The 12853-nt window shown below is 42.5% G+C and overlaps 1 protein-coding gene across 1 annotated transcript; it reads left to right on the forward strand.

Annotated features, from left to right (window-relative positions):
- The first annotated feature begins 204 nt into the window (after positions 1–204).
- Positions 205–2736, forward strand: LOC120788603 (thyroxine 5-deiodinase-like). The gene has a single exon (XM_040124494.1). It carries the CDS (start codon positions 263–265, stop codon positions 1067–1069), a length of 807 nt encoding a protein of 268 aa, XP_039980428.1. The 5' UTR covers positions 205–262; the 3' UTR covers positions 1070–2736.
- The last annotated feature ends 10117 nt before the right edge of the window (positions 2737–12853 follow it).

Genomic DNA, 12853 nt, shown 5'->3' on the forward strand with positions numbered 1-12853 from the left:
CTCTCTGTCTCTCACACACGCTCTCTCTCTCTGGATCTTTGAAGCCCAGAGTTGACGGGAGGTAATCCCCACCATGTGAGTGGGCGGTGCGGGTACCGGAGGCGTGTTTTTTTTTTTTTTTTTTTTTTCCATTATTCAAATGCTGCTGTACCTATAAAAAGGGTGCCTGCGTGCGTCAGATGGTTTCTCCAATGGGTAAAGGTGACTAAATACTAGTTGTCTCTTTCGCCGGTCCAGTCGCATCCTATCGGCAGGGGGAGAGATGATGCACGACTCTGGCGGTGTCCAAATGGCGAGGGCGCTGAAGCATGCAGCCCTGTGCCTGATGCTGCTGCCCCGGTTCCTCCTGGCCGCCGTCATGCTGTGGCTCCTGGATTTCTTGTGCATTAGGAAAAAAGTGCTGCTGAAAATGGGAGAGAGGCAGGACAGCCCGGACGACCCGCCGGTGTGCGTCTCCGACTCAAATAAGATGTTCACCTTGGAGTCCCTCAGGGCCGTGTGGTACGGCCAGAAATTGGACTTTCTCAAATCTGCGCACCTCGGGGGCGCTGCGCCCAACACCGAGGTGGTGCTGGTCCAGGAGCGGAGGCAGGTCAGGATCCTGGACTGCATGAAAGGGAAGAGACCGCTCATTCTTAACTTTGGCAGCTGCTCCTGACCGCCTTTCATGACGCGCCTGGCGGCGTTTCAGCGCGTCGTGAGCCAGTACGCAGACATTGCGGACTTTTTAGTTGTATATATTGAGGAGGCGCATCCGTCGGACGGCTGGGTGAGCTCGGACGCGCCGTATCAGATCCCTAAGCACCGCTGCTTGGAGGACAGACTGAGAGCCGCTCAGCTGATGCTCACCGAGCTGCCCGGGAGCAACGTGGTGGTGGATAATATGGACAACTCGTCCAACGCCGCGTACGGAGCCTACTTTGAGAGACTTTACATCGTCAGGGATGAGAGAGTGGTGTATCAGGGGGGCAGAGGTCCAGAGGGATACCGGATTTCCGAGCTAAGAAACTGGCTGGAGCAATACAGGAACGATCTGGTGAATTCCCAAACAGCGGTGCTCCATGTGTAGTTGAAGATGCTGAACTGCCTGCTGCTCTGCCCGTTCTGCTTAAGTGTCCAACCCACAGTGCAAAATATTCAGATGCTGCTATCAAACGTTCACACATGGCACATTATGATGTTTTTTCTTGCGTGAAGATATTCAGGACTCTTTGACAAATAGCCGAAAGTCGTGTTGAAGCCTATATCTAGGCTGTAGGCTGGTCTATTGTGCTTGTCTCGACCTTAATTGAGCGATTTTCTTTATTTTTTTGTATGGAAAAGTCTTGAATCAGTTGCAACTGGATACAATTAGTGATCACTCTATTTTTCTACAATATTGGTGTGTGTGTGTGTGTGTGTGTGCGTGCGTGCGTGTGTGTATTGGTGGGTGGGGGGGCGCGCGTGTGTGGATGTGTGTGCGTGTGCGTGCGCGCGCGCGCGCGCGTTCAGGCTAATATCTCACTCGGGTGTTTCTATGAAGTTCGGTTTTTGAAAGGCGCAGCCAGAAAACCGACACCGATGTTTCTGACACCGGGAGCGGGGCCATATTAGCAGGATGCCTTCCTCGATGATCGATCGCCAAATGATGTAATGTTGAAACAATGTAACTGAACAAATGTTTTTAATAAATGTCTGATCACACATTGATGATTGAGGCTACTGTTGACTCTGGGACGAACACCCGAAAGTTCTTCCTTTGGCCTTTTTTTTATGTGGTTTTAGTGTTAGTTAATGGACAAGAAAAAAGGACGAATGTATGCTCACACTCTCCGGTTGGAGCCTCCAACGTCTGGTGACGTCATACCTGCTTCTCGTGCAGTTTTTCGGGATGTTCCATTATTGCGCGCAGCTCGAATCCCTCCTTTACCTTCCCCTTTGGTTTGTTTTGTTTTCCAGACGAAATGCCTCCGACTCCCGTCCCTCCCACCGGGCCTCTTCGGGACTAAGTGACCCACCCTTCGCATGCCCACGGCAGAGCGTAAATGCTCCTTGGGACTGATTGGTGAAGGCGTTCGTTCTTGATGAGGCCACTTTCAGCTGTGACACAGGCTAGAAAAAAGGGAAGGTAGAAATCACCTTCTTCGTGCGTAGGGGAAAGGAAGGAAACAGAAGCCCAGGCGGTGTTACTTATATGGCTCAAAAGAAGACAGCTGTTGCATGTTTTGTAACTTCGTGAATGAGAAGCGACCTCGAATCATGAAACGGGTGTGACGATCAAGTCAAAGGCCAGAGAAGGTCAGAATTTCACAGTTTAACAAACAGTGCTTTAAATGTGGGGGGAAAGCTAATTTAATATCAGTTATTCTCTTTATTGAATTTAAATGTTCTCTTTTTTGGCAGGTAATTTGAGAAATTGAGTCAAGTCATTACTGAATCCTCTGATTGGGGGGGGGGGGCTGATTCACAAGAGTGAAAAGTATGTATTCTCATCAGAAAAGCTGCATTGTTGGTGGACGTTCCTCACAAAGAGAAGATCAAAGTGCATGTGCTTGTTAGAAAAAATAGGGTTTTACTGTTTGTTTTATATTAACTATACAGAGCCATGACATTTTCTATACACGGATCAGATGGAAGAAACAAAAGAGGGTTGTGCTGATTAGTTGGTGTGATGCGGCATCTTAAATCCATTCATCTTTCTCACTTTCTCACTTTTTCTAGAATCTCTTTCGTTATCAGCCCCCCCCCCAACACACACCATACATATACTTTATATGTGCACATACACAGGCAGGTATTCACACACAGACACATTGCCACATATAATTAGGATTAGAAAGCAATGTGATTACTGTAGATCCCACGTGGCCCCGCGTCGCTGCTTTGTGGTGTTAATGTATTCAGGTTCCTTCATGCCTCAATTGATTCTCATTATATCACCACATGCACGTACTGTATGGCTGTGATTGTATCTATACCTCAATGTAGCGTGCTGCTGTCCTGAAAACTCCATCACTGTTTCAAAAACAAACAAAAAAAGCACAGCCCTGTAAGTGCAAACAGTGCTAAAGTGACGAAAGAGGGTCAGTGATGTCTGACCAAAGACCTTTTATTAAAATTACATGGCTGACCTGAGACAGACTGATAACATGAAAAGTCGCGGGGAGAAGAAGCAGGACATCACTGTCAAACATGAAGAACCTCTGATTCTCTACAGAAAACCTCTGTCTTGGCAGGTCATTTTATCTCAGATTCAGTGTTCATAATTTATTTCTCTCAACACTTATTTTGTGATTCATGAGTCACAAAATGTGACTGACATGTGTCTGTACCCTCTAGTCTGTGCCACCCTGGATTTCAGAAATATCATCCTGCCTTTAGCAAAATGAACTGCCTCTCGTCCCTAACACTGTCTTTCCTTACTTACTTCATCTGGGCCTTCTTTATTTTTCCTTTATTTCCTCCTTGTTTCCTTTTTTTTCACCAGTGCTTTCCTTCTTCAGCTGAGTACTTTTACTTTGGATCCTCAAGTACATTTTTACCAATAACATGTTACTTAAGAAAAAATAATTACTTACATCACTTTTAATGTAATGGAATATTTTTCTTTTGTGGCTACTTAACAGAGTAAAGGATTGTAGTACTTTTGTATTTTAGTTGTTTTTGCTACCATTACCCGCCTGTAAATTTTTTTCAGCTGTGAGAAAAATGTTACAAAAATATGAATCAGCTTTAAAAAATGAAGCATACTTTTAATCACTCATTTTTTAAATATATCTTTCTATTGGGCACATAGTTGTTTTACAGTTACAAAGCAAAATCAATGTTATCATTGCACTGGAGGCAGCTCGAAGGTCCTAAGGTGGAGACCAGTAACTGAAAAGAACAGCTGAGGTTGCCTATTATTCCTACATACATACATATAAAACTCTAGGGACCTTTTTTGTTAGATGCAGCCATTTATGTATTTACTGTATCTCTCAGGCATACAGGCACCAAACAGAAGCAGCAAGAACATCCTTTTTGTTGTTGTGACATTTACTGTGTTATGAAATGTGATTTGATTTAGAGTTATTAACTGCTGAATAACACTCAAAAGTAGTCTCGAAACATAATCCCTCTCATAATGTGCTGGGAAATTCCAAGGAGGGGCAGTTTGGGACTCTAAAATATCAATTATATTAAAAAATGTCTGAGATGAGATCTTCTAGCCACAGAGTAGTCCATTTATATGCCTCCATGCCGGTGACAGCCGTGGCCAGAGGCATTATGTTTTCGTGTCGTCTGTCCGTCCGTCCCATTCTAGTGAAACGAGACTGGGACAGACAGACAATCACTTGGACTCAAGGATGAACTGGTCAAAGGTAAAGGTCACTGTGACCTCACAAAGCATTGTTTTTTTGGGTCATAAGTCAAGAATTTGCATTATTACCATAAAGTAATATATAGATATATAGATATATAGATAGAAAGAGAGAGAGAGAGAGAGATAGACAGAGAGAGAGAGAGAGAGACACTAAGACTGGTAACTCGTTTTATTGTTGTGGCTGATCAGTGTAATATGTGCATTTTTTTTGTTGTTGTTGTTGTTGTCATTGCTGTTTTTTTTGTTTAAGTCACGCTGGTCCACCCATGACTACGCCCCCTACATGCTGGATTACACATGTCAAAAAATACTTCCAAGCCCGATTGGTGTGAACAGATCATGAAATAAAATTATCGTTATGCCATTTGAGACAAGATACTGTCATCTCATGGCTACGGTATCCATGTGGAGAGACACTCGATGACACGCTTTACAACTTTAGATGTCCTGACCTCAGTGACCCTCGGGGTAACTTTATGATTTTATCATGTAAACTTCTGATTTTTGGTGTAAGACTGAAAGCGAGAATTTGCCTGTTTATCATAGATAAGTTAAACTTGGCAAACAACAAATGGCACACAGGTGCTGGAAGCTGTTGAAAAAACAGATGGCATGCAGTGGCTTCAACACACCTGGACTGAAAAAGACAGAATTTTGTAATAGAATCAAGTATGAGTACTGTGGAACAGGGATATTAGTCTCATATAATGTATAGAAACAAGCAGACAGTATAACTTCTGAAAACAACATATACTAATAATAAATAGAATAGATGAGACAATAACACTAGGGGAATTAGAGTGAGTTTCATAAAACTATGCACACAGCATAAGCAATAATAATAAGACTGAAAGAATGATAAGAGCACTGAGGAGTCATTTCCAGCGGGGAGTTGACCAGAGATTACAGTATGGAGGTATTTGACTTTGATATACAGTACGTTCATATAAGTTTAGACTAATGTATCAAAGGTTCACGACCAGTTCAGTTTTTTTACTATTATTTCACATTTGCACTAATACATTTCTTTAAAGGACGGATTCGCATTTTAGCAAATCTGTCTTGAAACAATACTCACATGCTGTTTGTCCAAGTTAAAGAGCTCTTGGATGCCGTAATCATTCCTTCTCTACATATTAGCCGTGAAGAAATCCCTCCCTAATGCAGTTTTAATAGATGAGGGACAAAATCCACAGTCCTCATTCTGTGCAAAAATGGATTTCAGCAGAAGCTAATATGAGGCTTCAGCAGTCTGAGTTAGACTAATCAATGGAGTATCTTCCAAAGTCTTTTTTAGTAACGATTTACCTATTTCCCCAGAAAGCAGTGAAATTTCCATGCAGATGTAGCTAAATTTTAACTGAATTTCAAAATTTTCAAAAATATCAAAATATTTTCCAAAATATAGGAAAGAGAAAGATGCAATTTAAAGTAAATTTTCATCTTCTACTGTTAGTAGTAGTGCTACGCATGATGCAATGAGATAACTTCATTAAAAGAGCACCAGTAAAAGCTCAAACTAATGGAAAACCATGTGGAAAACATGACGGAAACATGGAATTTATGTTTGTTTCATGTAATAATTTGAGTAATGTTAAAGTATCCTCATCGCTCCACAACATTCTCGTCTTGCCAGTGGAGGATGAAGCTGATTGGAGTTAAAGCCAGGAAGACTGTTTTCATTGCACTTGGTTGCTTTTTCTTTTAACCAATACATCAACTTTTCCACCTCAACCAAGCAAAAAAATTTGGGTTTTTTTTTGTTTTTTTTTAAAAAGATTTTTACTCTTTGCGAGCTTCCACTGTTTCTGCACCATTTTTTTAACACACAAATACAACATAAAAACAGGTGGATGGAAACAGTGTTTTCCTTGCTGAGCTGCTGCAGAGGGATTGTAACAAAAAATGGTCAGCTGAAGCTGAAGAATTCAGAATGAGGACAGAGGTTTTTGATATCTTACATTGCATCTCTTACACTGCATTTGCTTTAAAGAGATCTCTTTGTGATGAGAGAACAATGTTTACACAAATGACTAACTTTTTCAAAGTACATATGGGCATGTGAGTGTTGTTTTACGTCAGTCCTGTCCTTTATTTGGTATTTTAATTTATGCTCCTAGTTTATGTACTTTTTCATTTATTTCCTTGTTTTACTGTGTGTTTAAAATGGGAGTAATGAACTTTAGTGACTGATAACATATACAGGCAAACTGCATTTAATTTTAGTGCACATACAGTACATGTGCACATTCACTCATATATTAAATCAACTTTTACCAAATTATTTTTGTATAAAGGATAAATAACTAATAATTAGTTACAAATTTTACCTGTAGCAAAGCTCATCAACTTTTGCAAACATCACTGATCCATACTGAAGAGGCACATAAATCATGGTGAGAGCAGGCTGCTTGGTGAAATGATAAAAATTAATTAGAGTAAGAAGAATCGGCAGGAAATGGTAGGAGGCAAATGATGCAGACAATAATTTACAAATGGAAACTAGATGAATCATTCAGTTGTGTTTCTTTCTTTTGGAAAAAATGCCAGTCTGGCAGCCAATCACTCCACATATCACCCCAGCATGGCATCTGTATCCCGGTTGCCATGGCAATGTGGTTGCTATGAGATCAATTTATCTGGAGATCTGGCACTTGCAGATGTCACTGGGTGCTGCTCTCTGTAACAAAGCTTTGGTCAAATTACAGACAGTTAAGGCTCACACTCATTTCTTTTTCTGACCCCATCTGACAGAAAAGGTTTTATTAAAGACAGAAAACATTAGTGGAGTATCAGACTGTTTGGATATCTTCATATAGTGAATCCAGTGGCATCATCTCTCTTCTGATCATTGTGTCAGAAATTTCAAATCAAATGCACACTGTGAACTTTTCAGTCTATTAGATGAATACCATAAGATGCTAGTGAAGATCAAAGTACAGCCTGACACATGGCCCTCCCCTCCAACCTCTATCTTATTTACCATCCTCCTCCACTTCAGAGCCTCAATGCTGCGCGGTACAGTGCAGGCCCTGCATGACGCATGTCTCTGCACCTCTGACGTGTGGATCTGTTCAGAGGTGGAATACCGCCTACTTGCTTTCCAGGGGTTAATACCCCTGAGCGGCAAATGAAAATCTGTTTATTGCTCTTGTGTCCTGTATTCATCGCAATATGAAGGCTAAAATCTGTTCTAATCATCACATGTGGGGACTCAGCTCCTATCTATGGACAAAGATTTAGTTCATACAACAATCTATTAACTATTTACTACATTAAGACTTTGTTTAAGGGTTAAAGAATCATGACAAGGGTAAGATTAGGTGGAGTAATGGTTCAGGTTTGCCTCTAGGGAGCTAATGTAAATCAATATAATGCCCTCACAAGTATAGAACACTACCTTAGGTTTTAAAGTCTTTTGCACACCAAGTCCAGGTGTGTCCCATTAGTATTGTCGACCCTCTTAACACTGTCCACCTGTTGCCTGTAAACGGAAGGTGAGCTCCATTTAGCTTTGCTTGCCTGTATCATAAAGTAGGCAAAGGTGGGGGAAAAACACTTCGAGTGCAGCCTGTAGGTATAATGTTATGTAGACAGAGATGCGGAAGTTGTGGAGGCAAATGATGCAGACAATAATTTACAGAAGGAAACTAGATGAATCATTCAGTTATGTTTTTTTTCCTATTTGAAAAAAAATGTCAGGCTTGCGGCCAGTCACTCTACATATCACCTCAGCATGTTATTTGTTTGTTGAAGAAGACAAGATGTGTCATAAACAAGTAAAATTCAGTTAGGGCAACATTAAAGTTACACGTTAAAGTTGAAACTGACTCATTTCAGTTAAACAAATTATAATTTGTTACCTGTAGGGTTTAGTGTTGCAGTACATACAAATGTGTTTTTGTAGTCCGTTTATCATCTCAAACAGAAAATGTACATTAGCTGCACATTAGTTTGCTAGCTAGCTACCAACTAATGTTCTTTCAGTTGATTCAGTCCATTTTCCTCTTGCCTACATTTAGTGGACTCAAACTCCTTTATCAGAATAAGTTTTTCACTAAAGCTGAAACATTCTCAACTTCCATGATTACGTATTCACCTTGGTTTGTGCCACTCAGGGCAAATTTGCATCCCCTCATGTCTTCTGATAGACTTAAAACGGAGCTGGAAACTTCAGGCAGATGGCCCTGTGGCAGAAGAGATGAAGAGCAGGACACCTCGCGCTGACAGCCTGGGTGCTGGAGAGCCAATAAGCAGAAAATTTCTGGGTGGCCAGCCTGGTGGCTGAAGATCCAGAGAGCTGAAGACCTTGGGCGGATGGTGAATGAAGGACCCTGCTGGAGGTTGGGTAGGATGCCAATGGCAAAGTTGGGTCCCCTTTGAAGGTCAGGCAAGAGGCCACTGGCCCCCTCTGAAGGGAGAGCAGGCTGGTCATCAACAGAAACGGCATCAGCAGAGATGAGCAGGCTTGTCGTCAGCAGCTGAGACAACAGAAGAGACGAAGAGTAGGACACCTTGCGTGGATGCCCTGAGGGCTGGAGAGCCAATGAGCAGGAAATCTTTGGCAGGCAGCCTGGGGGCTGGAGATCCAAAGAGCTGAAGACCTAGGGTGGATGGTCAAGGCAGGACCATTCTGAAGGTGGGACAGGAGGCCAATGGCGAAGTCGGGTTCCTGCTGAAGGCCTTGGCAAGAGGCCACTGGTGAAGGTGGATTGCCTCTGGAGGGAGAGCAGGCTGGTCAACAGAAACGGTGTGGGCAGAGATGACAGTGCCGGAGAAGGGTGGTGGTCAGAGACTGAGACAACTGCCTTGAGAGCAGTGTGGTTATCAGCAGAGACCCCCGACTCAGGAACAGGCAAGATAGCGAGTAGGAAGGGCAACTCAGGGCCAGACTTGGGAACAGGAAGGACATTGGCTTTCAATGCCAACTCAAGATCAGACTTGGGAAGAGATGGAACACAGCTGACCCCCAACTCAGGACCAGACTCTGGAATAGACTCAGGAACTCTGGACAGCTGACTCAGGAACAGATAAGATGTTGGCTGGGAAGGCCAATTCAGGAACAGACAGGACACTGGCTAGGATGGCTGACTTAGGAACAGACAAGAGGCCAGTGGGGATGGCCAACTCAGGGTCAGATCGTATTTTAACAGCTTATGGTAGCAGCACAGGCAGGGAGGACCCAAGCCCAGACACGCAGGCAGGCATGTGCAGTGAAGGAACTTGACAAAATGAATAGGACCAGGCTTACAGACAGATGGATGGATGCATGGACAAGCAGAAAGGCAGGCAGGCTGGTACAGAAACCAGGTTACTACTCACCAGTAGCAGGCAAATAGGGAAACACACAGAGACATTAGCAGATGATCTGACAAGGAGCACTTTAGCCTTATCCAACAGTATGTGAAATCATCAAACAGAAGATAAAGTACTATAATAAAGTCATTTACCTTTTACAGAACTGGCGGTGAGTACCACCAGTTCAATTAACAGCTGACGGCAGTTGTTTTCTAAGTATGACAAATAAATAAAATTTTATAGGCTGCCAGCTTAATTTCCTTGGGGCCTGGTATTTAACCCATTGTATGAACATGATTCTGGCAAGAATTAAACATTTTTGTTATTGAGTGGGTTAAAGGCTTCTGGTTTAGCAATTACAATTGTCATGCTGGTCAGCCACAACAAACTCAATAGTAGAATCCATTTGAATTAGTTTATTTACAGTTGTTGAACAATTACTATTTTTAACACAGTCTAACCACCATCACCACACAATACCCATGGTGTACAGTCTTTCATAAGATACCAAGACCCCATTCACCACTCATTTAAATCCACATCCTTTTTCAGCTAATGTGGTGCAATTGACAGGGTTATCCGTGTGGAGCTTGTCAACATGGTAAAATGGGCATTGTATTTACATAATGAATAACGTAATGCAGTGCGCTATAGATGATGAGATTGTTCATGTTTTTTTATGTTGACTTTGGACTTAATCACCTCATCTCGTAATAACAAATTGATTTGGTAGAGCCAGTGTTTGGAAAGACTTTAGTGGAACTGACCATGTCAGAGGGGGAGATTTAATCTGATCAATGGATGTACTGTTGTGGTGCTGTGCATGTAAACATGCCTACTGTCAAAGAAACTGTGGACCAAATACCAATATTTTTTCTCCTAAAGTGGTAGTCCGGCATTTCACTTAATATCTGAATTCGAACAACATCAACAAAATCTTCCAAAATCTATATTTAGACTACCACACACTAATAGATTTAATCAATAAAGTTGTCAAACAGTTTTTGCTTAACTGGATTTGCTTTTCAGTCACTTTTCTCTGGTTATACTGCCTGTTCAATAATGTTGTCATTGAACTAACTGTGCTGTCAGCGTGCACATAATTATGCAAGGGAACGTACACACAAGTAAATGGACCCTATACTAGTGGTCCATCTAATCCGCTATCCAGCCAAAGTGCTGTTTACTGTACATACATCTTCATAAGATAATGTTACCCTGATAATAAGGAAATTCTCAGTGTGTATGATGGCAATCTGGCGTATCCTTTGTTTCTTAAGAGAGCTAGTTGTGTGCATCCTCAGAAATTACCATATGCCTCTGTAAGAAGTGAGTGAGCACGTGAACGGTGGGTGTGGTATATCAGAATGTGCAGCACGGCTAGATTTAAAGAAATGATAGTAACAATTGTAGAAAGCTTTAAAGAAAAACCAAAAAAGCTTATTACCTATGCCACTTTTTCTTGTATATTGTTCTTAACATTACACATAAACAATACTCACATCCTTGAGTGTTGTCACAATCAGGAACCCCCACGTCAGTTCAGTGAACGCTTTGAACGTCTTCGACCCGGGCACAGTTCTCATTTGGAGTGTACAGGGACCATCAGCCTCAGCCCCACATGCTCCTGCAGCTCCTCTTGTAAAATTTCTACAATGGCCTAAGGGACATGTTTTCAGAAGTGTTTTTGCAAGCTTACACAACATGTGCAGACAGAGGCAAGCAACCATGACCCATGAATTATCTTGAGAAGGTACAACGTAAGTCCAGGCAGCAACTCAGATACAATCCATATCCTCCGTCCTGAAAACTGAGGGTCGACATCCAGCAGGTTAGCCTTCCTCCACCATCTACAACAAAATCAATAGACAGATTTTTCTGTGTTTGTATGAGACACTCTAAAGACTGAGCTTTGCTAAATAAGCTTGACCTCACTTGGCTGCTAGAGATCAGACTAACATTTCAATTAGATCTAGCAGAAGAGGTTTCTAATTGCTTTCTGATGCACTATCAATGGAGTGCTTCTGCTTCTGTTAAAGGATCACGTGTGGCTGCGTGACTTTCATGGACAGAATCAAGTTGCAGAACGTACTCAGTATAATCATGTTTGTCATTTCTACCACAGTTTGGTCCTACTGGTGATGTGTTTATATTCACAGGGATCTGTAATAAACTGATTTGAAAGCCTTTTTACCCTAAAAAGTATATGTTTACCTCCACCAATGATGTCTGGGAGCTCATCTTAATATCAGGCCCCAGAAATGAGTACGACATTGGGCCTGTTTACACATGTGCTCACATCCAGTCCCACTGGACCTTAAAGGGGGTTAGATGAGGTGGAATCCCCACTTTGTGCAAATCATTGTTATCTCTATACTATATGTTTTGTGAAAAAAAACTTGATAAACTGATAAGCATATCACAGGAGTGGAAGTAACGAGTTACAATTACTCTATTTACTGTAACAAGGTCGTTTCTTTGTGTGCTCAGTAAAATCTGTAATTTCACTCTTTATTTAGTTTTTTTTTTTTAACTCTACTATTGTTACTCAGCTACAATTTAAGTCGAAATCGTTACAGAGTAAAAACGAAAGTCACGTGATGAAGTTATGATTAACCGCGTGAGAAGGCAACAAAATGAAAATGAACGCGCCACGGCGAGCGTCCCAAATCAGTCACGCCCGCCGTGCTGCGCGACCAGCAGGTGCATGCTGGGTCTGGTCTGTCAAAGCGCTAAACGCTCAGACACGGTTCGCCGGGTCCGTCAGCCGCGACCTCTGCGTTCGCCTCTGCCGCCAGTGAGGTGAGCGCGCCAGCCGTCCGCTGCCTCGGACGACAGTCCCGGCCGGGACCGCAGGGGGCTCGCGCAGCTCTGTGTTGGGACACAACTTGACGGAGCGGACCGGTTACATTTTTGCGTTGACAGTGAGGACTAAGAGCGGACTGTGGAGGACTTCGCGGTGCACAGGACCTCCACACAGTAACGCTCAGGCAGATGTGTGCGACTGTGGGGTTTACTGGTGCGGTGTGGTCCGGCGCGGTTCTCACCCGGGAACAGCGTACGTGCATTGAAACACCTACGCATATACACCTGGTAGCCCAAAGATGTTCTTTAATTTAATAGTTGTATCCAGTATTATTATTATCACCATATAACATTTTTACTCCTCCCTTTCCCCCTTTTAAAAATGGAACGCAGTAGCGTTTACTC

This window comes from Xiphias gladius, chromosome 4 (genome assembly GCF_016859285.1).
Source record: "Xiphias gladius isolate SHS-SW01 ecotype Sanya breed wild chromosome 4, ASM1685928v1, whole genome shotgun sequence".
Taxonomy (NCBI): Eukaryota; Metazoa; Chordata; class Actinopteri; order Istiophoriformes; family Xiphiidae; genus Xiphias; species Xiphias gladius.